The 27,070-nt window shown below is 33.4% G+C and overlaps 2 protein-coding genes and 1 pseudogene across 3 annotated transcripts; all 3 read left to right on the top strand.

Moving 5' to 3' along the window:
* Positions 1 to 170: 170 nt before the first annotated feature.
* On the top strand, positions 171 to 9,915 carry LOC142553390 (histone-lysine N-methyltransferase ATX3-like). Of its 2 annotated transcripts, XM_075663615.1 has the most exons (24): positions 171 to 299; positions 782 to 1,717; positions 2,043 to 2,098; positions 2,175 to 2,373; positions 2,643 to 2,771; positions 2,864 to 2,932; positions 3,029 to 3,097; positions 3,205 to 3,296; positions 3,401 to 3,493; positions 4,722 to 4,857; positions 5,552 to 5,624; positions 5,754 to 5,853; positions 6,188 to 6,312; positions 6,420 to 6,565; positions 6,785 to 6,889; positions 7,100 to 7,164; positions 7,475 to 7,694; positions 7,837 to 7,923; positions 8,041 to 8,097; positions 8,569 to 8,658; positions 8,729 to 8,815; positions 9,158 to 9,232; positions 9,438 to 9,538; positions 9,649 to 9,915. In XM_075663615.1, exons 2-24 carry the CDS (start codon positions 878 to 880, stop codon positions 9,737 to 9,739), a joined length of 3,105 nt encoding a protein of 1,034 aa, XP_075519730.1. In that variant the 5' UTR covers positions 171 to 299; positions 782 to 877; the 3' UTR covers positions 9,740 to 9,915. The 2 variants fall into 2 exon arrangements, with proteins under 2 accessions (XP_075519730.1, XP_075519720.1); XM_075663605.1 differs by having other exon boundaries at positions 173 to 1,717.
* Positions 9,916 to 17,171: 7,256 nt separating this feature from the next.
* On the top strand, positions 17,172 to 19,158 carry LOC142553381 (putative RING-H2 finger protein ATL21A). The gene is made up of 2 exons (XM_075663596.1): positions 17,172 to 18,599; positions 18,722 to 19,158. The coding sequence occupies exons 1-2, from the start codon at positions 17,969 to 17,971 to the stop codon at positions 19,156 to 19,158; spliced, it is 1,068 nt and encodes a 355-aa protein (XP_075519711.1). The 5' UTR covers positions 17,172 to 17,968.
* Positions 19,159 to 21,271: 2,113 nt separating this feature from the next.
* LOC142520937 (putative RING-H2 finger protein ATL21A) lies at positions 21,272 to 25,014 on the top strand (annotated as a pseudogene).
* The last annotated feature ends 2,056 nt before the right edge of the window (positions 25,015 to 27,070 follow it).

Genomic DNA, 27,070 nt, shown 5'->3' with positions numbered 1-27,070 from the left:
ATATTAGTTTTTATGCTAAGAGTATTAATTTTTATTATGAATCACATATACAGATTCGTGAGACTGTCACAAGATACCCATTCAAAAATCCAATACCTTTCGAAACTTTATAAATCATAACCCATTTATTCTCTTGCCTGATTTTCTCAAGCCCAAAATCAGACTGGTTTCTTAAACATTCCTAGTTTCGGGCCAATCAACATAGGACACACACTTATCGTTCTACCTGTAACAGATCTTCCCTGTGGCTCAAAGAATTTCGACCCGCCGCGGTTCCCTGCAAAATATTGGAGCCAAAGGTTACCAAAAATTGAAATCTCTGTTAAATTGTGAATTATTTACTTTGAATTTGAAACTTATAAAATATTCTCTTGCCATCTGCACGTCCATTGTTTTTCATTAATTGACACCCAAACTCGGTTGCGGCATCACTTTGTACTGAATTCAGACTAGAAAATTAAAGCGAATTTTTCTTCTCTTCTCGGAAGTTAATCGAATCGCTTTTTCCGCCTTACGCTTCTTTAAATCGGTGTTTGTTTTTTCGTCGAGATTTTCATACTATTTCGAAAAGAATTTGATTTTCTTGCAAAATTTTGTCGAGATTTCCTGCGTCCGATTTCAGATTAGAGTGAGAATTATTTTAAAACTTGGTATCTGGATTCGTGGGTTCGAGTGGAAAACATAGTGTCCTTTCAGATGTTTCCGTGGATAAATGTTGTTTTGATAAACGAGATTTGATTGAAGGGTATTTGGATAATTGTTCTACCTTTTTTGTTAAAAGAATTAGGGTTTTCTTGGGCCGTCGACTTTTCCCCCCGATGGGCGAAGTTGGTTGATTACAAATAAAATAATTGTGACGCTGCCAACCAAATTCGGGATGCCGAAACTCAAACAGTGCACGCCGGAGAAGGGAGCAATGGGCGATGGAAGCCATGCCGGAGAATCATGCACCGCTGCCGTGGGTTCTAAAAAGATGAAGAAAACCTCCGGTCTATTGTTTACGGTTCCTGTAAATCAAATAGAAAGTTACAACTTCGAGTTTTCGAATTATTGGTCTACAAGTGGAGGTTCGTTCTACAGTCAAGAAGCAAATTCAGTTTCTCAGAAAGTTGTTAAGAATAAGCCTCCATTGTTGAAGTCTTCACGAGGGCGTCCGCTGGCGCTCCCAATGAAATTGAATGACTCGGTTTTAATTTCCAGGAAGAAAGAAAAATCAGATTGTTGTGATGATCTGGATAACGGTTTGGCTGACAGAAGCGAGCATAATGACGACAATAATTGCAATAAAAAATTAAAGCGTGGAGAGTTTTACGATGACGTTTATTTAGTAAAAAAAAGGCGAATTGAAAATCGTTCAATTCTCAAATTGCAGAACGTGATTCTAGAACCTAATTCTATTTCACGAAGTTCAGTTACATCTGTAACTGAAGGGACTCTTTGCGTTTCTCCGGCAGTGGAAAGTGGTGGAGCGCTGAATGAATATTTGAGTGCTAGGAAATCAGTGAAGGAGAAAAAGGTTAAAAAGAAGGCTGATTTTTATGAACCTGGTGATTTTGTCATGGGAGATATAGTTTGGGCTAAATGTGGGAAGAACTTTCCTGCTTGGCCGGCAACTGTAATTGATCCCCTCTGGCAAGCTCCTGAAGGTGTGCTGAGGGCTTGTGTTCCTGACACTCTTTGTGTTATGTTCTATGGATACTCGAGGACTGGACAAAGGGTAAATCTCTGTTTAATATTATTTCGTTTCATGCATTTTTCTTATATTGTTTTGGGAATCTGATTACGCCTGCATAGTTTTAGATTTAAGTATTTAATAGGAGAAATGTTATGAGCAATTATCCTCTTTGGCTTTTCGCCGGAAATATTGCAGTTCTTGGTCAATGAAGGGTTAACAATCATGCGACTTGTATTAATGCATTTCTAGACAAAATATGTGTGCCATGAAGATTGTGAGTGTTGTAATTCTTTGATACGGACTAGCATGAGGAAACTGTTTCTCTTTCTTTGGGTAATATACAGTATCTTTTACCTTTATTTTGCAGGATTATGCATGGATAAAAGCTGGAATGGTCTTTCCATTTCATGAGTATTTGGACAGGTGAATATTAGCTCACTTGCGTTGTCATGAATGCTAATCTAGGGAAGTCGGCCTTTTAATCTGCTTGTTTGTTTAGATTTCAAGGACAGACTAAGTTGTATGGTAGCAAGCCTCATGATTTTCAATTGGCTATAGAGGAGGCAATTCTAGCAGAAAATGGCCATGCACAATCGGATGTTGGGTCTGGGCAGGAAGCTTTACCCGTGGCAGATGAAGCCGAAGCTGAAGAGGCCACTGGTTCCAATCAGGAGTCAGAAGGCTGTACTATTCAGCAGGCATGTTTCTACTTTGTCTTGGGGTCTTGTCATATGGAAGTACCATATATAATCTTTCTTGAAGATGGTTTGGATCTTAGAATTTGCTGTATAAATCTGTTTTCAAGATTTTCAATTTCATGCCATTGTCATAGTCATGGCAGATACCCCTTTTAAGGGTTACTCATGTTAAGTTGCTCCATCAATTCATATTTGCAGCTTTCTTGATGTCTCCATCTCATAATATGTCTTTCCAAATGGTGGTCAATTTCACTGTGTTTCATTAGCAGGATACATTTGATAAAAGGAAAGACACCCAAACTTGTGACAGCTGCGGGCTGACCTTTCCATGCAGAATGGTTAAGAAAATAAAGAACACGACAACCAAAGCTCATTTCTTGTGTGAACACTGCATTAAGGTGAACCGATATTCTTCTTTTTACGATTGATGTAACCGTATTTCTTTTGTTATTTTATGCATGTTAGTTTATTCTGACAAATTATTGTATAGTTAAGAAAGTCAAAGCAATTCTGTGGTATTTGCAAGAAAATTTGGCATCATTCTGATGGTGGCAGTTGGGTGAGATTTTCTGCATTTTTTATGGATTGCGTGTTTCTTCCTGCTAATCAATTAATTGAGTGACTTAATCCCTTTTTCCACACATTGTTGAATTAGGTGTGTTGTGACAGCTGTGATGTTTGGGTCCATGCCGAGTGTGCAAGCATCTCTAATAAACTATTGAAGGTTTTACCCTGATCTATTATATTAAGATGTACTTAGGCTTGTGTTATAGCATTTTCCTGTACCAGGTTTTGATTTATGACAGTTGACAAACATATTGTGGCCTGTAGGATCTGGAAACTACTGATTACTTTTGCCCTGAATGCAAAGCTAAGCCTTCCTCTAAAAAGTTAGGTTTGGATAAGTGGCAATTATGTGTCAGGTAACCATCTCAGGGGCCGTCATTTTTTATTTTGTTGCTTGAAAGGTTATCTTTTTCCCCTAATAAAATTATTTATTCACACCTGTGCTGATATTTGTGACCAGGTCTGCTGAAAAGGTTGCACGTAATATGCCACCTGACAAGCTAGCAGTTGTCTGCAATGGTGTCGGAGGGATTTATTATCCAAAACTTCATTTGTAGGTTTTAAATTTGATGAAAGAAATTTTGGTTTTTGTTTTCAATTTTTGTTCTGTCCGTAAGGTGTTTACTCCTTTCCTGACCATCCCTTTTGCATTTTAAATAAAATACCACTGCTTCTTTATACTTCTCACGATCATAATGCACAAATATTCATGTTAAGCCTTCACATTAAAACTGACCTTTATAAATTTATGCTGCTTGTAATGCATGAAAAAGTTAAACATGTTTGTTCCGTCATATTCTTTATCATAATTAAGAAAGACTCGTGTGATCTCAGTTATATTCACGTATATTATCCTTGTGATAGGTAAACTAAGTGTCCTGGTAATTTCTTGGAGCTAATTATCAGCACAGCTACTAAAAATTAGTTTTTTTTTTCCCAACCTGAAAGAAATTGTTATGTGATTTGGTTGCTTGTTATATCAAGGTTTCAGTGGCTTAAAACCCACCACAAAAGAAGATGTAAAAATATTAATTTCGGGTCATGAGTGCAAGTTGTTATAGACTCCTTTGTGCTACCCATATCTGCTTTACAAGATGTTTCGCTTTGAGTAATCCAATTATATAAACTGCAGTTGTACGCCAATATACATTTTTTGACATCTCATTTGGATTGTTAGACTTGGTCTTGTTTGTCTAGAGAGGATAAAAAATTCAAGGTATCATCTGATGATTTATTTGTCTTGTCAAAATACTTAAGCACAAATTTATATGTCATGTGATAATATTTGGTGTAAAAGGTTTTGACCAAATTTCCATGAAAATGAAAAAGGTTTATGCGTAAGTGTGATGAGTGATATTGCTATGCCAAGGTAGCATCTTTACAAAATAATTTGTTACTTCAGCTGGATTGCTTCATTTCTTGAATATGAGATTTGTGCAAAATTATTTTTCTATTCTACTTTTGTGATGATGATCATATATGTAGTTTGTATCAAACATGTATTATGGCTGCCAAAATATCACAATATTTCTCTTATATCTCAATACTGATGGAATATATATTCTGGTGGTACCAGTTGTTTTGTTGCTTTTAAACTGTTGTTTAAGGAAAACAAATAGATTACAACATGATGTGTGGATGAGAGAGAGTTTCACTTCACTTCACTTGTTTTAGTTGGGATGATGATAATTTTACTGGTTTTCTGCCTGCACTGGTTTAATTATTTTATGATTCAGATTTAAAGGGAATTTTTTATTTATTTTAATCTGTTATCTCCTCAGGGTTCAATGCATTTGTGGCTCATGTGGTACAAAAAAATGTGGGCTCAGTGAGTGGGAACGACATACAGGTTGTAGAGCAAAAAAATGGAAACACAGTGTTAAAGTGAAGGGTTCTAATCTTACACTAGAAAAATGGGTTTGTTCCTGATCACTCCTATGATCACATGTTTATAATGTGATTGTTCATTTTGTCTCCACTTTTGCTGTAAATGGAATAATGGATGAACTTCATTGACCACTATGTTTACGTTAGATACAGAAACATGCAGCAGTCTGATTTTGAATCCCGAGGAGATAATTTTCTCTTAGGTTGTGTTTGAATTGATGAATTTGAGATGATGGATCCATTTGGTGTAATTTGAAATTTATTCCATCCTCCAAATCAAATATCCTCCAAATCAAATCCATCAATATAAGCGCAACATTAACGAATTATGCTTATGATTTTTCTCATTGTCAATGAACTGAAAAGCAGATGATGGTAATATCTATTTTCTTTATGGCAAATGTAGCATTTTTTGAACATATCATGAAATGGAACATATCTTGAAAATGTTAGCATATTTGATGCAACATCCTTTCTAACGTTTTCTAATGTTTAAATATGCTGCCACCTATCCTTGGGCCAGGTTACGACAGGAATCTCGAGATTGTAAGCACAATTAGTTATTAGTGATGCTCAAAAGAATAATTAAATTTGGCTTAACCAAAAAATAAATATGTATCTAACCTTCTATACTGCTTTAGTCTTTTACTTCGGTTGCCTTGCCTAAACCACTTTCTATTATTTAAAATGTATTTTCTTCAGTTTATCTACTATCATGCTGCAGATGGTTGAGCACAATGCACACGGCTTGAACCCTATGCAGTTAGAAAAGCAGCAGCTGTTTGCATTTTTGAAAGGTATTTATCATTTTTTCTATGCTATATTGGCTCTCACATTTTCCTTCATCCTTCATCATGCATTTGGATTTTAAATATAAATATAAACTTGTTAAAAAATACAAGTTCTTACTAGTTTTCCTTCAACAGAAATCTACAACCCTGTTCATGCGAAGTGGACTACAGAGCGATGTGCAATTTGTAGATGGGTTGAAGACTGGGACTACAACAAAATGATTATATGCAACAGGTCTTGATATATACAATCTTAATTTGTTGGTTTCAAAGACACCCAATAGATGTGTCAAAACAGGCTTGCGGGTCGGCCAGGTCGGCCTGACTTTTTGGCGGGTTGGGAAATTATCAATCCAACCCACCATTTTAGGTGGTAGGGCGGACTGAGCCAATTTTATGTGTAATTTGACATGTTGGGTTGGTTGGGTTGGGTTGGTTGGGAAATTGTCAATCCAACCCAACTATTTTATGTAGTGGCTCGCCTGTTTTGACATCCCTATGCTCAATGAAAATGAAATTTGGTTTAGATGTCACCTCATGTTAATCTTAGAAATCTTTTCGTGGTTTAGATGTCAAATAGCTGTACATCAGGAATGCTATGGAGCGAGAAATACTCAGGATTTTGCTTCATGGGTTTGCCGAGCATGTGAAACTACAGAAATTGGAAGAGAATGTTGCTTGTGTCCTGTAAAAGGCATGTCATTTGGTTGCATTTAATATTTTTCTTTATTAAACTTATGTGTAATCAAAAGGTTTTTTCCTTCTTCTCAAAATCTTTATGATTGAATGTTGCAACTGCAGGGGGTGCTTTGAAACCAACTGATATCGATCCTTTATGGGTTCATGTTATATGTGCATGGTTCCGTCCTGAAATTGCATTCTTGAATGCGGAGAAAATGGAGCCTGCGGTTGGACTTCTTAGAATCGCACCAAATTCATTCACAAAGGTGATGGATTTTTTAGAGAACTGACAAATCTGTGGTTAACCATGGTTTTACTGTTCATATGATTAACTTTTGAGATAATGCATTCATAGAGTTTTCCAACGCCTTGAGGTTGAAATAAATTTTGTTCTGCATATGGATAAGGTGTCATTCTCATTTTGTCTTCATCTGAAAATTTTTCATCTAAAATGATTTGCGTTTTTTCTAAATTTAAATTTGCAGGCATGCATTATTTGCAAGCAGATTCACGGTTCTTGCACGCAATGTTGCAAATGTTCCACCTATTTTCATGCTGCATGTGCTTCTCGTGCAGGATATTGCATGGAAGTGAGTCGACTCTCTGTTTCTTTTCTCTGTTTATTTACCCAAATAAAAAAAATCTTTTTCACCAGGAAATGGATTGGATTAAAATTGCCTTTTAGTTTCTTAGTAATAAGTTTGGGTTCTGCTCACTTCCACTGGGACATATGCTTTTGTTTTCAGTATTTTCCATTTTTTCCTTACATTAATTAACTCACAAATGATTCTTAATTTCAGTTACATTGTTTTGAGAAGAATGGGAGGCAGATAACCAAATGGATATCATATTGTGCTGTACATAGGTATAGACTTATAATTCCTGTTTATACACACAGGGAATGTGTAAGAGAGAAGACAAATATATAATGCACTGATCTGTTCAAATACATGTATTGATGTATAACTGTTGGTGGTTATGTGAGATTATAGACTGTGCAACTTTGTTATAATTCCTGTTTATAGTATACACACAGGGAATTTGTAAGAGAGAAGACGAGTATAGAATGCATTGATCTGTCCAAATACGTGTATTGATGTATATCTGTTGGTGGTTATGTGAGATTTTGGACTTCCTATGTTCCTGGTGTGTTAATTGTTTAGTTGTGGTCTCAGGGCACCTAGTACCGAGAATGTTCTGGTAATTCAGACTCCAAATCTGGTTTTCTCTAACAAAAGCTTGCTTCAAAGCCAGTATCAAGAGCAATGTTTGAGAGGTTCAAGGCTTATCTCGTTGAGGCCTCCTGAGTGTTCTGATTCATCTCTGGCTGATACCAATGAATTTGAAGCGATGTCAGCAGCAAGGTGCCGGGTGTATGCAAGATCTAACATAAAGGTAACGCGATTACGTGTCTTCTCTATCATAATTATTTGATGTGTAGATTCAGCATAAAAAATTGTGTATTAACTTAACGCCTTTGCTTATGGTTATTTATTTTTATTTTTCTTATTTCACCATTTTTATTCTCTCTGAGTAGAGGACTGGGCAAGAGTCGGTATTCCACCGATTGAAGGGGCCAAGTCATCATTCTCTAGATGATATAGAAGATTTAAACTCACACAAAGTAATTAATTCCCTCGATGGATATTCCATTCTGATGACATAAAATTTTCCTGTGTTTTATGACCATGTCTTATCAAGAATGTGCAAACCAATTGGGTCATTTTTTCCCTTTCTTTAGGATCCTGTGGATGCAAAGGTTTTTTCAACATTTAGAGAACGGCTGAAGCACTTGAAGGTAAATTCATTTCTGCATGGTTCATATATAAGGCTTTTGGGGTTTCAATTTTCTTTTTTGTAAGGGGAGAGGGAGACTTGGTTTATACTTTTTTTCTTTTCATTTAATTTTATTCCTGGATGAACAAACAAAACATTGAGAAAAATGTTCCAAGTCAGCCTCTTCTCTAACTCCAAAGTTAGAGAGGTTGGATTGATCTGGCCCTTGTCCTTCTCCAAATCCTCCCAAGACAGCCTCCTTCCTTTTAATGTCTCTCTTCCACCCAAACCAGCGGACCTCCAAATTCCATCTCCGGCCCTTATCCTCTCCAAATCCTCCTTTATTTATTCCTTACTTCCCCTCGAAAAGTCTATCTTCTTGGGTTCTCACCCCCCCCCCCCTCCCCCTCCCCCAAACACACACACACACCATATATACACACACACACACACTCATATATATTGTAATAAATTACCTGGATGATGTTTTCAGAAAACAGAAAACCATCGGGTTTGTTTTGGTAAATCAAGAATACATGGATGGGGCCTTTTTGCAAGGCAGAACATTCAAGAAGGAGAAATGGTACTATTTTAAAGGCTCGCCTGTTATTATTCTTTAAATGGCACAATCTTCAATCACAGTTCCTTTCCAGGTTATTGAATACCGTGGTGAGCAGGTGAGGCGTAGCATTACTGACCTAAGAGAGGCACGTTATCGATTGGAGGACAAAGATTGCTATGTAAGTGTGTATTTTTTCAGATGTGCTAATGATCTTGCTCATGTTCGGTTGGAGTCTGCATGAATACTTGATAACTATTTTGGACAACTTCTGATGTATGTAACTTCATTTTTGCCTTTATGTGCTCGTGAATGATAAATTTTGAGGTTCTTGGATTCTTTTTCGGTACTCTGACCAGTTCTTTAAATTTTTTAACTAGTTTCTCTTTGGTAACTAAATTGTCCTTCCTCTCCTCTGCTGGTTTTGCTAGTTTTTCATCTGATATCTCGACTGTAAATAAATTTGATTAAATAAGTCTCAGTCTTTTAGTGTCTTAATCCCCTGATCCCATTCGTTATGCAGCTTTTTAAAATCAGTGACGAAGTTGTAATTGACGCAACTAACAAGGGAAACATAGCCCGCTTGATTAATCATTCGGTATGCTCTTCTTTTTTGTTCTATTTGGCACTGTAGATATTGTGCTAATGTTCTCTTGGCTAGTAAAGGATCGATCATCTTGATTTGTTGCAGTGATGCAAATGAAAATTGATACTGTATTTTTTTCGCTGTCTTGATTCCTCCTTTCTTGTATAACACATTATTCCCATACACCGTTCCTTATACTCATTCATATGTTGTACAGTGCATGCCCAACTGTTACGCTAGAATTATGAGTATGGGTGAGGAAGAAAGCCGGATAGTTCTTATAGCAAAGAGCAACGTATCAGCCGGCAACGAGTTAACGTATGACTACTTTCTTTTGTTGTTTAACCATGCCGATTACTTCCCAAGTTCAAAAATGTTGTTTTTTTGTATCATTAACGAGTTATCACTGCACCTTATTGTCTAAATAGGTACGATTACTTGTTTGATCCAGATGAGCGCGATGAGGTTAAAGTCCCTTGCCTGTGCAATGCATCTAACTGCAGGAAATTTTTGAATTAATTTTATACATAGCTAATGGAAAAGCCAATGAATGGCGGCCATGCCTATACAAGATCTATGACAACCAGACATAAACCATGGTTTCTATAATTTTACCTTGAAATTTTTTTATAACTTTGTGTCGAGCCGGTACAGAATATTTTTCTTATATTTATTGAAATTTTTTCGTTCTTTCAGTTGTTTCCTGCATTTTCTGGGTGACTAATTTGGTTTTACTAGATTTCATTCGGATGTTTGGCTCCAGTTAGGTTTTATGCGAATCGGATTTTTAACCGAATTTAAGCCCAAAATAGAGTTGATGTGTAACAGTGTAAGGCTGTACGCTATAGATTCACCTTTTCATTCTTAAAAAAATGAGATTAAAGAAAGAATGGAGATTAATATTAGGGTAACTTGCCAATCACTCCTCATCTCAATTCTCAACTTTTTCTGTACTTCCCATTCTTTTAAATCTTTGTTTCAACTCCACAATTTTTTAAATTTTCCAAAAATACATTTATGGTACGTGACATTATTTACCTATCAAATCTATTCAAAAAGCATGTAGTTTCAAGATATACAACTACGCAAAGTTTTCAGCTTATATACATTGTTCATATGATCGTGTTTTTAATAATTGGTTTATCATGCTTTCATATAAATATTGAACAGTTTATTTTTTTGATCGGAGTGTCTTCGGGTTATATGCACCGGTTTTTACAGATTGCTCCTCACAATCTAACCATGCAGTCATAACAGATGGTTCCTAACGCATATTCTTTCAACAGCACTTAGCACAACCCTGTTTCGTTTTCTAACTCAGGGTGTATAGTAAAGAAGTTCAATTTGAAACTAATACATGAGAGAGACAAAAGCCTTGATCTTTTTATTTAAATATACAGACTACTATTATATAGTAACATCCTGTAGAGAAGGAGGAAATTGTTTAGCTATCTATAGTAGCCTAAGTTAGAAAACACACAAACTAGAAAAAGAAAATATTACAATATATTTTGAAAGAAAATGAAGAGCTTGAATGATGCCTTCATCTTCCTTCTGTCTTGGTATTTATAGAAGTCCTTTGCGGATTTGAATTCCGGACTTCAAAACTTACTATAGTTTTTCTTTAATGTCTTCCAGTTGTGTTTGACATAATCTCTTGAGTGGGTGTTTTAATGGTCACTCCGCTTTTTCTTGAGTTGTCATTTTCTATATCATTAATCTAGAAATAACTTGTTCTTCCATCTTTATCTCCTGCTATAACCAGTAGATATGTGTTTGGATCATATCAACTGAGATCTCATTCCCTGCTTCTTTTAACTGTTTGTATAAATATTTGAAAATCACTAGCTGCTTTCTTATCGCCTTAATCCGTCTTTTGGAAACCTTAAAATATGTATAATACATTTTCTTTGATTTCAAACTTCGTTTTAATTCTTGTGTTATTTTCTTGTTCCTATTTACTCTGATTTATAGTCGTATCTGGGTCCAAGTCATTTTGTTAGTGGGCAAATTACATGCCTACTTGGTCGAGAAATATTTTATCTTTTGATATCTTCAAGGAAAAGTAATTGTGGTCACATGTCCACTTATTTTTGTCGGAGAATTTTAAACTTTTCGTGTTCCCGAGGAAAACGTGATCATGATCCCTCACCACTTGATCTTGTTTCTGCAAGATGCTTCTTGTCTGAACGAAGTCTGAAGCTCTTGCCAAATTCTAGCTCCTTTTGATTTAGGCACTCTGGGCAGATCTATTCTGACCATCTTCCCACATGAGCTATGTTGCAGAATTTCCAACGAGTTTCTTTACTCCCCCGACAGCTTGCTAATCCACAAAAAAATTCTTTTTTTTTTTTCAAATAAATTTTCTGCAAAACTTGTCGTTTTTCTGTCAATTATTTAACAAGAATGATCCGTTTACCGAATTATGATAATATTTAAACGAAAACTTGACTTTGTCTATCTCGGTTAGACAGACCCATAGAACCCATGCTCTTCTAGCGGAAATGTCATCTTCAGTTATTGAAGCAACATGGGGTGTTTCTTCTGTCTTAGGAATTTTGATAAATTTTTGGACATTTATATATGGCCTTCTTAACTTGATAAAATGATAGGCTTCGTGAAAGCCTTTTCTTGCTATTTCTGGTACTGCACTGAAAAAGTATAGCTCCAGAATGTCTCACACGGACAAATAGCCGTTATTTGCCCATGTTTCATGAACCGCTTCCTGCATCTATTTAGGTAGTCTTGAAATTTCTGGTAAGCTGGGTGATGTAGTATAAACCGAGGCAAGAGCCCCAAATTCATACAAGTCTTTTACTTCCTTTGGAGATGAATTTGGTTTCGTCCTTATACGAAGATATTTTCCTGGAACATCAACCATGATTGTGGCGGGGTTAATATCTAATCTTGTTTTTAATTTCTCCCAAAATTTTTGATAAACTTGAAATGGAGAAATTGTAGCTTCATTAGTATCAACCTTAGATTTACCTCTGTCTGTATTAGGTCTAAGGTTGATCTTTCCCTCTTCAATCCCCGATGTGAAGGGTTGACTTGAAAACTAGAGATAAAGATTTGAAGTTTCAATTTTTGTTTCAGTCGACTCATCTGAGGATGATCCCGATTTAACACTTGTGCTAGGAGTATTTGAATCCCCTGCTCCAGGTATAGAGTTTTATACTCGAAAACTCTCCATTTAGGAAACCAGTGGCTTCTCAATGCCTTTGGAGTATAGGGCTTTGCATTACAGACCATAGAGCTTGCCATCTTATTAATCTAGTCTTTTAAGGTTTAGATTCTATTCTATTTCTTAAGAAAGCTCTTACTTGTGTGTTATCAACTTTCAAAGTAAGTTTATTTGCTAGTAAAAATAATAACAATTTTTTAAAAGCCTTTTTTACTGCATAAAGTTCTTTTTCGTTGATATGTCATCTGATTGCTTCTGCATGTGAGAAAAGTCCACTGCAATATCTGCATGGTTTTTCTCTTTCTGGTGTGAGCATAGTTAAAACTGCCGCTCACCAATGATCATTGGTATCTGTATATAATATCAGATCATCTTCATCCTGAGGAATATCCATTTTTGGAAGATATTTACACATTTCCTTGAGTTGACTAAGTCCATGTGTGTTCTTCCATCCATATGTGCTTTGCTAGGTTCTTAATAAACATCCCAACAAAATTAACAACTCACAGAAAACTTTGAAATTTTTTATTTTCTTTTAGCTCGTTTGGAAAATTTTGCACTTTTTCTACTATGTGTTCCTGCAAAACTATTCCAGACTCGTCGATTTCTATTCCGAGTAATTCAATTTTTCTTGTGTCAATGACTGCTTTCTTTTCTGATAAAACCAGTCCTTTTTTTATAAACTTTAGAGAAAATCTCTAAATGCTTTATATGTTCCTCCATATTCTTAGATGCAATTAAAATATCGCCAATATAAATAAACATAAATTTGAAATAATCTTTAAATAGATTATCCATTTTCTTTTGAAATATATGGGTGAATTAGTCAATCTCATTGGTAATACTTTCTAATTATAGTGTCCTTGTGGTGTGGAGAAAGATGTGAATTTCTTGTTTTCTTCCTGCATCTAAATTTGATAAAATCCAGACTTACAATCAAATTTAGAGAATATCTGTGCGTTGCTTATGCAACTAATTAGATGTTCTCTACTAGGTATAAAATACCCATCAAACTCCAAAATATTATTAATTTCTTGGTAATTAATAACTAGTCTAGGTTTGTTCCTTTTTATCTCATCGTAGTTTCTTATAAGAAATCCTGGACTGCTGTATGGTGAAATTTCTGCTTTGATTAAACCAAGGTCCAGATGTTCCTTGATTATTATCTGCATGTCTCTTTGATCAACTATGTTCATTGGGATGAGCTTACATCGGACAAATTCATATTCTTTTCCTTCCTTAATTTTAATGCAGGCTTTGAGTTGATTTTTATCCCACAATGCCAATGGATCTTCATTGTAATTTTCTTTGATCCTTTTCTTGACATCTTCTAATGAAACCTTTAATTCAAACTCTACCTTATTATGTTGTAGAGCTATCTTGAGAATCATTTTTGGGTTCAAAAGTTTTCTTTCATCACCACGCTTGCTGTGAAACTGAATTGATAATTTTATGTACAATACCTCTCTTAGTCGTTTGACTATGATTTTGTGATTACATGGTATTGTGAACATTAATCGTCTAATCCCATTTTCTTGCTTGTAGGATTTGAACATTTGTAGAGAATTATTTTCTAGCAAAATGTCAGCTCATGTATCATGAAAATAAATCGATGATGTTTTTACCTTATACCATGATGTTTGTCCAGCACCTCCGATCACGATTTCTGTCATCTTAATCTCATTACATAATATTAAGATTCTCTTGGAGAAATCTCTTCCAACAATATTTGATAATTCTTCTTCCAAATCATTTGGAAAAATTCCTCTTGTTGTTGTATAAATTCCAGCGCCTAAATCAATATAAACAACAACAAAGTATTCTGCTTTATATTGTTTGTATAACATCCCTACTGGAATATATATTAAGAATGAGCTTGTGGTTATTGGATTTTCTACATCCTATCTTCAGCCATAAACTCCATTCAGTGTTTTAGACGTTTCCAATGTTTATGTTCCTCGAGAAACTCTAGCCCAAGAACCAATTGTTCTTTTCCTGAAGTTCTTTTTATATGAACTTCCAATTCTCCGATGTTGATCATTCCTTGGTAAGTCTTTATCATAAGTTGTTCTAAATAGTATATGGTATTACAATAAAATTGATTCATTTGTTTCGTAATATCAAATAATATTTCTACTTCCTTCCACTCTTCTGGACATCTAAGCTTTCCTATTGTCGAAAAGCTTTTAGTACCTGTTGAGTTTCTTGAACATGTGTTTTTTTCAAACCTATAGCTCGTAATTCTATCTTCCTGGAAAGGTAGTTTTCTTGATTTCAATCTAAGACTTTGATTCATCTGTAGAATCGGTTTGTCTTGTATTTGGATATCTGTTTTCTGTATTAAATGAAAGTCAACTCTTTTTGGATAAATTGTCTGAGCAAATTTTTTAAATATCTCAGGTATTTCAATAAACTCATTTTTAATAAATAATTTCGAATTATGTGTATTAGATAGAGTATATGAAATATGAATAGGTAATAGAATACGGTCTATTACCCTCTTTCATCAGCCTTTTTTCTTTGAAATTTTGATGCAACGTCAAAGCTCGACTGAAATCTCTATCTGCCAGGTTGTAACCAATTCTTGGATAAATTACTCCTACAATTTTTTTCTGCACAAAGATTTCTTGAGATTGTTCTTAGTTCTAAATCTTGTAGGTTACCCATTCGTTTATCGTATATAGCAATATCAATAGGTGAATCTATTACTTCTTTAAAGATAGCCTTTATCATAATTTGGATTGCTCCAATATAAATCCAATACATTGTTCGTCTACTTCTATCTTGAATTTTTGTAATTTCTCCTTAATTTCTTCGGAAGGAATTAACTGTATCTCCATTCTATTTCATGTAAGTTCCATAGGAATTGTCATTTCCCTTCTGGAAACTTTATAGATTAGATGATGCTTTTTGTTTCTTAGGTTAAGACTTCCTAAGAATTTTTCTACATGTCCTGCAGAGAATCCTTGATATATCTGAAGACTAAGATTTTCTATCATGATCTTTTGAACCATGTAATGTGATATTATTGTCTGACTAAAGAAACTAGACAAATCTTCATGTATTTCGTGTTGAAACACCTCGTCTTCAGTCTGATTCCGATTCTGTTCCATCAGATTCTTCCTGACTTAAGACTTCTTATTCAAATATACAGGTTTGAGGAATATCATTTCTCCCAAGAAAATCAAGTCATTAACATTATGAGGGTATTTTTGTCGTTTTTAATGTTTTAGGGAGTGAAAACAAAATTTTTTAGATGTAAGGAGTTATGATAAACTTGAGTTTGAGTTTAAAGATTTATCTCCAATTTACCCTTAATATTTTGGATGTCCTTTTTCATCTATAATAAGGTATCATGATCTGTTAATATTTTAAATATCCAAAATACAATTACCACAATAAAACAATTAAAGATTAGGATCACCGAGCTGTCAAATTTTCTAAATAACCAGTATACTCTTACTACAATAATTATTCTAATTCGAAGTTATTTATAAAATATTTATGCATTAAAATGACCAAAATAACCCAATATGTAATATTATTTTAACAAACATAAATAATTGCTTTAACTCCATAAAATATTATATATTGGAAAAAAAAAGGTGATTACATACAATTTGTACGTATTATTCGCGTTGACATCTCACAAATATTGATTGAAAAAATTATAGCCAAAGTAAGTAATCCGTCATTATCAACTAACTTTGTAGAAATCGGATAAATCTACCTATCCTTCTCACTTTCATGGTTGCCCTGCCTTAGCAACGAAATTATAATGTCATTACCACCTAAAATTTCAATTATTTATCCAGTCCCAAATGAAAATTCTCCAACTTCCCTTCTTCTTCTTCGTGTTCTTTTCATCTGCCCACACCAAGAAACAGTGTCCAACGTCTTACTGTGGCAGCAACAGCACTCTCCCGATTCGGCACCCGTTTAAATTACATGATAAGTTTGATAACCAACCTCAAAATTGTAGCTACACTTATCTAACATGTAATGATCAGGCCACAGCCATCTTAAACCTGCCATTTTCTGGAGATTTTTACGTACGTAGCATAGACTATGATTCCTTGATCATAAAACTCTACGATCCCGAAAACTGTCTCCCAAGGCGGTTTATGAGTTTCAATCTCTCTTTTTCTCACCCTTTAGCGGTTTTATATTATCAAAATTACACGTTCTATAGCTGTCCTAAGGAGCTGGTGGAAATAGCTAATTTGACTGTCATTGATTGTCTGAGCAATACCTCCACCTCTACAGTAGCTACTAGTGTTATTCCAAGCCAATTAATGAAAGAGTTGTACAGGTGCAATGAGATTACGACATCTTTCATACCGGTTTCAGGGTTTGATTCCTATGGTTTTGTTGGAAACCAGACAGACTTGATCCTGAGATGGCTTCCATGTTCTTGCAATGGTTGTCCAAATCCAACAGGTGTGTGTGCACGTTCTTTTAGTTTCTCTATTCTTCAAGCAGATTTGTTTTCCGATTAAAATCTAGCTCCAATGTAGATTATGATTTTTGCAGGTCTGGTGTCCGGAGGTATCGTTGAAACAGCCATCATAATGCTGTGGTCTCTTCCAATCATACTTGGGCCATTAATCTGCTTTTCTTGCTGTGTGCATTTCACCAAAGAGGTTCGATTGGGAGATGGTGAGAACTAATTCTCAAACATAACATAAGCTTGCAAATACAACTCAGCTTTTGTAAACAAACTCGGATTTGTAGATAGCAGATTGATTCACAACATAAGCTACCAGCTCAGGCGACTGCAGTCACCGCATCAGTAACTAGGATTAAACAAAGTCAAGAAAGCAAGCAATTTCCAATGTGAATTTACATGGTTACAGGATGTAACTTGTTTTTTGAAGTGCATTTCATGGAAAATTGTTGTATGGAATAAAGGGAACGGTAACTATGTAAAATCTCATGATAATTACAATTATTGTAAAAATCGAAAAGTTCTATTCACATTTTAAGTATAGCCCTACTGCAAGATTGTTGATTTCGTTCATATACTAACTAAAATTCACTATTTTTTTAGCAATAATAAATTATAAATAAACTACAGTATATAAGCACTACAAGTGAAAGATACTTGCTAAGAGCGAAATAAATCTTATGATCATTCTTATTTACGAGAATGATAAAAAAAAAAAAAAAAACCACTTCTCGTGTATCTCTAGATTTGTGTAGCAAAAGTTGCATCAATCCCACACTAACTGCATTTTTTATTCATTCTTGCATCGAGAAGTATTTTTTGCTGTATTATTCTTGCATTAAGATTGCCAGCATAAAGCTAATACCAATGAAATTGCGCTACTACCCATCTCAGACTTCAAGAAACAGTTTAGTTCTTGTACATATCGTGGAATTGTCTCAATCACTTGTCTTTATGCTGTTGAGACTCTTATCCAGACAAATTATTTATGTATTTTCTTGTTTCTGATGATTTGAACGAGGAGTAAGTAAATATACACAATTTTCTTACGGTCTTTTATGTACTTAATCTTCACAGGACCACAATTCCTCTACCTGTTCCAATCCGTAAATCTTACATGGGAATTCCTGACACACTGTTCTATTTTTTCTCGATCTTATCTGTTGTCCATGCTCAAAAACAAAATGTTTGTCCAACAACATTCTGTGGAGGTTTCTCTCTAGATTACCCTTTCAAACTACCAGATAAAATGCCCCAAAATAATTGTACTTATACCAATCTTTTTTGCAATGCCAATCTAAATTATGGAACACCCATTGTAACTCTTCCTTATGGTGGAGATTTCTACGTACGGTATATTGACTATTTGGATTCATACATAGAGCTCTATGATCCTGAAGGTTGCCTTATGAAACGTCTGATGAATAAATTGAACTTATCATCTTCTCCTTTTAAGGTCATTGCCTATGAAAACTACACCTTTTATACTTGTCCTTCAAGTCCAAATAATACCACACCGTTGGATAGAGTCCTCATCAGTTGTCTTAGCAACTCCACTAGTATCACTGTGGCTACTTCTTTCCCCTCATCTGATCTACTTTCACGATATAAATGCGAGGTCTTTGGCAGTTGGCAACTCCCTGTTTTAGGGTTGGGACAGTTCGATCTTCATGGAGGTGATGATGATCTTTATTTGACCTGGAATCAAGCTGTTTGCAAATCCTGTGAAGATACACAACAGAATACAGGTAAAACTCAATTTCTAGTTTTTCTTGAAATCTCGGTCATCACTATTTTCTACAGCATCCTGATCAAAATTAAGGTAATACTAATTGAAAGTTTTCTTATCCTAAACTTGGTTAATTTACAGACGATTCCAACAATTTTTTGGGAGCATATGTTGGATCACCAATTTTCATGCCATCGGCAGTTGTTATGGGCTTAGTATTCACAATCTGTTTACTGTTCCTGTTCAAACGTAGAGGCAGCAGAGATGAGATAAATGTACCCGATATCCAGCCAGAGACTGCCACAGCCACTACAGCACCACCACATCAAGAAGGGTTGGATGACTCCAAAATCAATACTTGTACATCATTGGTAGTTATTAATGAAAGCAAAACAAATTCGGAGCCAGATTCTTCTTCTTATATCTGCCCAATATGCCTGGAAGGATACAAGTCCCAAGATATCGTGAGAAGCATAGCCAAATGTGAGCATCGTTTCCATGCCGACTGCATTGAATTGTGGTTAAGAAAAAATATCACATGTCCTGTTTGCAGAACAACTCTTTCCGATGTTGAATGATAACAGCCTGATATTTTTTAGATTTTGATATCGTTTTTTCTCTTATCCTACTTCATTCTCCGGACAGTTCTGATATCAAACAATTTACAAATTATCAAAATAAATCATATGATAGTTTATAAATTGGTTTAAAAAAATTGGGATATCTCATCTTTTTTCAAAAAAATTTTATTTTAATAATTCATTTCTCTGAAATATCTTATATATCTTCTTAAATATTTACTTTATCCTCATTTCTTAAATCTCAATTTTATCACTTTGTTTTTTTTTTATCGAATTTAAAATAAAATTTTGTTATATCTTTATATTAAGATATAAAAACAAAATTGTTAAAATTTTATTGACTAAATTAATAACTACTATTTTTTATAATATGATTATAAAACTATTTTCATTAATATATATATATATATATATATATATATATATATATATATAACATACATATAAATATATGACTTCTAATTGTGAATTTTCTAATATACCCTTATTCATTTAAGTTAACAAATTAAATCAAAGGTTTTTTATGGGTTTTTTTGGTAATTAATTGTACATCTTAAATGACTTTGGACATTAATGCATATTGAATTCACAATTTACCAATGATTTTTCTTTGTTGCTACTAAAATTGGTTGCTAAAATGAGTTGATTTTTTCATGATTGCTAATGAATATTTAATGTTTTTATCTTATCTTTTATTTTATTTTACATATAAATACATCACTTTTATTTCAAGTTGATTTTTAAATATGAACTAAGAAGCATCATATTTTTTATTTAAATATGTCATTTTGTTTTTGTGACACTGTTTTTTTCTTATATATATTTTTTAATGTTTGCCGGTGTTTTTGTGCTTATTATTTTTATTTAACATTGTTTGAAATATTATATTCATAGAAAATTTAAATCATAATGTGTCTACATTATTGTGTCTACACGCGTTTGCAAATTTAGGATCAATGTTCATAGTGTGTTTTCCGTGAAATGGGTTAACTCTACCCGTATTTACGATAATAATTAATATTTTGTCATAAAAAATAATATTTTTTCATTATTGAATCAAATAGGATATTCGTCTCACAAAATGACTCGCGAGCCGTCTCACAAAATTTTGTATGTTATCTTATTTATATATCTATTTTATTTAGCAAAATCACAATTGATATTTAATTTAATAAATATTTAGTGGTTTTATTTTAACATTATTATGATAATTTAGTTAATTGAGAGAATTTTATTTGACAAAATTTTGTTTATGTTTATTCCATTTAAGTACATCGTGATTTTGGTTTTGATAAAATTCACTATTATGTTATTTTTATTATTTTTCCATTGTGTATTATATTTGGATGAAAATATATTTTCTAATTTGAGAGAACTATTATTATGTTATAATCACGCGGACTAAAAGTGTCATATGAATAAGTGAATATATATGATTTATTATCATAATATATTTTCATTTTTTGTGTTTTATATATATTTAGATTTATATATACTCGTAAACAATATGTTATTCGATTTTAAACATTATCTAAATCTCATTATTATATATTTCATTATTAGTTATCTACGTGCATCGCACGTATATATTCCTAGTATACGTTTTGGATAATTCATTATTAGTTATCTACGTGCATCGCACGTATACTCCGTATATATTTCATTATTAGTTAACTCATAATATTATATCTTTTTTGGATAATTCTGACAATTAAAAGATCTTATAACACCAAACATATTAACATTGTTAAGTTGTTTAAAATAAGTTCATCAAACACTTAACAAACTATTTTTAATAGTAGGTTTTTTGTGAGACGGTCTCGTAGATTTTATCCGTGAGACTGACAAATCACTCAACTTTGCTCATAATTAAAATAATAAATAATAATTTTGATATAAAAAATAATTTTTTCATAAGTGGTCAAAATAGGAGATCTGTATCACAAAATTGACGATACGTTTTACAAGAGTTTTTTTGTATTTTTAAAATAAGGCATCACAACTTATAAACTCCTAAAACAAGTTATAAAATGTAAGAATTTTTAAATTGTTTTAAAGCATCCTCATAATAATCTTTATACTAGGAAATAGGGTGGAAATGGAATTTGCTTTTCCAAGTTACACGATTCTTTTGCATTCAGAATGAATGGCTTACTGAACAAAAATTCAACCCGATCTTTTCAAATTCCAAATAAAATGAATCATTTAGAGGAGGTTTGTCTCATTGAACTTGTCTTTTAGTTTTAAACTTTGATATAGTCCAACCTCAACCCCATTTTTTCTACATATTTGGCCAGCATGTCGAACCTTTATCTTTATCCTGCAACATGGATGGAAAAATCCATTCAATTCTCCTCTCTCTTTTCTTCTTCACTTTCCCTGCAACAATACATTCCAAGGACTTGTGTCCAACTTCAAATTGCGGAAAGTACTTTTTTCCCATTACCTATCCTTTCAAGCTCGAATATGATCAACCCCCGAAACACTGCCCAAATTTCATCAATCTAAAATGCATTGATGATGGCCGTACCATGATAAATCTTCCTGCTTCTGGTGAATTTAGGCAAATGATATTAGTTACTACACACAAAAAATTCACCCTCACCGACCCTGAAAACTGCCTGGCAAGAAGGCTTATGGCCAATTTTTCATACTATATTTTAAAGGCCATTAATTATGTAAATTACACGTTTTAATTTATACACGTCCTAGAGAATCTGCAGACAGATATATAACAGATTATGTAATCATCTGCCTAAGTAACTCGACAAATGCAACTATAGCAACAGACAAAAACTCAACTGAATATTTTGAAGAAAGGTACGGATGCAAGCCAATTGTTAGCTCATTCATCCCCACTGATTATGATTATTTTGAAATTTTTGATGAATTCCAGTTGATCTGGAATGTCCCTCTTTACAAATCTTGTAAGCAGTATGTATTACCTATGAAAGGTATAATCCGATTCAATAATGCTGGAAAACTGAATCCCAGATATGTTGGACCTTTTGATATTCTAGAGAAAGTGGGAACACTTGTTTACAGATTAGCACTTTCCCCGATATGTCAAGGATCCATAATGTTTTCCACGTTTCACAGTTAAGAAGATATATTTCCGATCCAAATCATGTTCTTGAAGCTGGACCACTGTTGGTTGAGAGTAATCTAAATGAAGAACCGATGTATGAAGAAATTCTGATTCGAATTGTGGATATCAAAGACCAAGTACTGAGGCGACAAACTATTCCATATGTCAAAGTACAATGGACAATCACATCGAAAAGGAAGCTACTTGGGAGTCGGAAAAAAAGATGCGAGAACAATTCCCTTACCTCTTTGAGGATCAGGTATAGTCAAGTTTCGAGGACGAAACTTTTCATAAGGAGGGAGGGATGTGAGAACCTGAATTTCCAGCAGTAGTAGCATTTTGCAGCATCTAAAAAATTCCAGCAGCTAACAATTTCAGCAGCAGAAGCAAAAGTTCAGCAGAAGTTAGCGATTCCAGAAGCAGCTTATATTTCAGAAGCTGGTATTTTTCCAGCAAATAGAATCCAGCAGCAGAAGAGCAGTAGCACGAGATTCCAGCAGACAACTACTGATTCTGCTTTTGACTTGTAACTGAAGCATTTATCATGGAATATAGGCTTAATGACACAAAATGGCATATTATGACCATTTATTTGGGAGGCTAACAGTCAGAAATTTGCCTATAAATAACACCCTCAAATCTCTGAATTTGTGTTATACAAATCTTGAGTATCATTTGAAAATTCGAGTTAAGAGAGTGCCTATTTTCGAGCAGTAGAAACCAGTAGCAAGAGCAAGCAAATTTCAAACTTCAACCGAAACTTTTTAGCAAATTACAGTAAGTGGGTTTATGTATAAATATCTTGAAATCAGTTTGATAATTCATGTTTTATATATTTCTGATCTCTGATTTTTGAAGCACTGAAACCTAGTGAACTAATGGTAGGAATATATATTCTGAACATTACTGAATTCTGATTACTGATTATTGGCCTCACCCCTTAGCGGAAAGAACATATAGGGGACTGATATCAGTTTAACCATGAAATTCACGAACGTGCTCAGTGCTTGCTTACTTGTTAAATTCTGATTTCTGTTCTTAATACTGATTCCTGAATACTGATTCATGTTCTGAAAATAAGAGTTTCTGTATATTATTTGTATTACTCTTTCTGTTGAAAATGACTTTGAAAACTGAGAGTTATTCACGCCCCCGCTTACTGAGTGACAACCATATCACTCACCCACCAAACCCATCTCAAATAAGAACGAGGAAGAATTGTTAGAAGAAAAGGAGCAGATCCAGTTCTGGGGCTGGTGAAGAAGACTGTCATTTCTCAGTTATAGTTTATGTTTTCCGCTGCATCTGTTAAGACGTTACTATATTTGGTTTTACATTTCCGCTGCAAAACATCAGTTTTTTGACTCTGTATCAGACAATCAATATTCAGTATTATGAATAAAAGACTGATTTATGAATTTTGTACTTCTGAGGCTTGTTGTTTTCGAATGTAAATTTGAGAGCAACGCCGATGTCGACCAACCCCGTCACTGGGGCGTGACAGTATGGTATTCCAGCTTTAGATAAAATTTTAAAATCCCGTTTTTATTTTATCAAGAAACATGACTTTCACCCTCTTTTCTTCAAATTTCAAGATTCGAAGATTTTCTAATTAGTGAATCATAACTAAATAACAGATTATTCTAGAGGTAGATCATGGCAGGCACGATATGCTGCGTCACCTTTGTTCACTCCATCCATGATAGCTTTTGCCATTATCTTCATAATATTTTTACTGTGCCTGGGAAAAAGGGTAGACAGAAACGAGGTAAATTCCAACTTCTTGACGTTGGAGCAGCCACCACAGCCTGCCTCAGCCACCACTTCAGCACCACTATAAGGAGGAATGGACGACTCTGAAATCACTATCTGCACAGAAATGGTAGTTTTATGTGAAAGCAGAACACATCCAGTGCCTGATTCTCATGCCTGACCAATATGCCTAGAGTTATATATCTTCCTGAAGATATTGCAAGGAAGATAGCAAAATGTGAGCATTGTTTCAATGCTCACTGCATTGAATTGTGGTTAAGAAAAAAACATTATCTGCCCTGTTTGCAGAACAGCCCTCCCTGATGTTGAATCGTGATATTTTTTTAGTTTCAGATGATTTATTATGTCATTTTTCTTCTCATTGAATGAATAATTTTGGAATGACTTTTACAGGAGAGATGAAATAATTTTATTTCAATCTTAGAATTAGTGGTCATGACATGATATAAGTGTATTTGTTAATTGTAGAAATTATAGTTGCTCCACTGATTAGACAACGGGACAACTTAACATATTTTAGGGACAGTATGCTTTGAGAAAGAACGACTTTCTAAGTTTAAATTTAGAACGAGGACATGAGTTCGAGACTGAATGGTAATATACTCGTCTTCCAACTTACAAGAGAATTATAGATAACAATGTCATCTCAAACAGTATTAATACTGATTTATAATTATACCGGCTTGCCTAAATTTCCTCTCCATCCAGGCCAAGGCCGACACAGATACCATTAATAATAATTATTTTGCAAAAAATTCAACATCAGTCAGTCCCCACGTGGTCCGAAACTATGAAGAGTTAGAATTTGTCTGAAGTGGATATATTAATGTCTAAAAAAACACTTTATTCAAGAAAGAAGAGTATTCCAGATCGCTTAAAAAATCGAATTTTCCATCATATATATTGTTTTGAACTACTAATTTTCTTGAATCTTTAACAAGAAACCAACATATATATGTAATATACCTTCCCACAGCAATTCCAGCACAAAATATTTATTAATACCTGAGGCTGAGGCCTCCGATCCCTTTTCTTTGCACCTCTTCCAGAAAGACACACACTCCATTGAAGTGCTTTTCTTCAAGTTTTCCTTTGAACTGTGATGGTGATTCATCCTTTCAAACTTGGGCCCTTCGGAAAGTAACAATATAAATTATTTATTTATCATCATTCTGTAATTTTTTTTTTTAAAGCATTATTCTATCAATTGTTAGAAATTTATATAGTCTTCGGAACTATTCCGGCTATAGAAATTATTTTGATCAAATCAGAAGCACAGCGAAAACGATTACATTATTTCATAAATTATAATCAAACATATGAATATAAATTAATGATGAATTTAAATAAAATTAGTTTCTAGAAAAACTAACCTTTTTGTAATTTTTTTTTCTTTTTTTTTTTTGAATCCGAGATCTGTAGAAACCACAGCTTTCCAATACAATCTTTTCTATCAATACGGTAGTGTGTGGACACTCAGAAATATACAAACTTAGAAATCAGATTTTATTATTCTCTCAGAGAATATATCATGCTCGAATATATTTTCATCAAAATGAAAATATATATATATATTTTAAATGGCTTTTCTTCAATTGGTTTTTTTTTTTTTCGTATCAACCAATTTCATGAATTGTTCTATATATATAACTGTGATTCAGAAAACAATTCAACAATTAAAAACCATTTTTTATACGTAATTAAAAACCAATTTTTATACGTAATTGAGATTGCATTGATTTTAAATAATGAAAACATTTTACACATGTTAAATTCAACAATAATAATATACAAGTTATCAAATTTGATTTTTTTTTTATTCAATTGAGTTGATCAAATTTGAAAAAACCTGTATATTTATGATATTATCACGATAATTGAATTTATAATTATATCATAATAATAATTTAAATATAATTAATAACTCATATTAAATTATATTTATATCTAAACCTTTGATGATATGGAAACAAATTTTCATTATCTCGAGTGATTTCTAAATTGCATTTCTTATCCGTCATTAATTTGAAAAACGTACTGGGGACCATGAACTCATAATTAGAAGCTCCAATAAATTAGATAAATAATTAAACTCTTTAAATAATTTACCCAACTTATTAATTTCATAATTACTCCACTAAAAATATGAAATTGCACTCTTCTTCATTATGAAATATTTACTCTACAAAACGAGTAGTCCATTGATATAATCATTACATATGAATTAATCCTCCATAGACAATTCATAATTGAAGCTAGGAATTTTCCGTTTACCTCTTCAATTAATTCTTATCCTCATTTACCATTAATTCACTAGTGAGTGGTTCAATTTATAATTCAATTTTAAATTAATTGGGCCCACACTCAGTTCTAGAATTAACAAATGAGGGAATTATATTTCTGCTTCTCGCAAGAAGGAATGGATTCCATGTCTGTGAATTCATATTCTCAGCCATTAATTTCAAATGTAAATCTAAAATGCAAGTCTTGAGAATGCATAATTGCAAACTTTAAACAAGCAAATCAAGAATCACATTGAAATGAACAGGAGTCTATAATCACTTCAGGATTCAGATTTATTCATATATGATCATCTTTGTGATTTAATTTAAATTTCATACTAACGGAATTTATTATGAAATGTTTAATTAAACCGGTCCAAGTCCTACATAATCTCATTATATATAAATGTCCCCGTCTAGATGTCTCTACATCGACAGTCCGGATAAGATGGTCACATTCTTAATGTTCATGGGTCACATTAGTGATGCTTTAATTAAAGATCCCATAATTTAATTAATTTCATCACGAACTTAATTTAAGTTTATTATCCATAATTTTAATCCTCTTGTATGTATAACTTTTATATATACTAAAATCATGGTTACATCCAATAAACTAGGGATTTTTCTATGATATTTAAGACAATAAATTTCATGTAAATATATTCAATAATAAATGTCACTTTTATTAATAATATAAAAACATAGTCTAATAACAATGCTTTTAGGACACTATTCCAACATCAATCTTCGGGCATACCAAGTT

This window comes from Primulina tabacum, chromosome 1 (genome assembly GCF_025594145.1).
Source record: "Primulina tabacum isolate GXHZ01 chromosome 1, ASM2559414v2, whole genome shotgun sequence".
Taxonomy (NCBI): Eukaryota; Viridiplantae; Streptophyta; class Magnoliopsida; order Lamiales; family Gesneriaceae; genus Primulina; species Primulina tabacum.
This window is presented reverse-complemented; position numbering and strand designations above follow the sequence as displayed.

Coding starts and splice junctions, on each gene's coding strand:
- LOC142553390 (XM_075663615.1), top strand. CDS start 878: ATGCCGAAACTCAAACAGTGCACGCCGGAGAAGGGAGCAATGGGCGAT. Junction 3,494..4,721: donor TATTATCCAAAACTTCATTT/GTAGGTTTTAAA, acceptor TTATCTCCTCAG/GGTTCAATGCATTTGTGGCT. Junction 6,890..7,099: donor GTGCAGGATATTGCATGGAA/GTGAGTCGACTC, acceptor TCTTAATTTCAG/TTACATTGTTTTGAGAAGAA.
- LOC142553381 (XM_075663596.1), top strand. CDS start 17,969: ATGGGAATTCCTGACACACTGTTCTATTTTTTCTCGATCTTATCTGTT. Junction 18,600..18,721: donor AGATACACAACAGAATACAG/GTAAAACTCAAT, acceptor GTTAATTTACAG/ACGATTCCAACAATTTTTTG.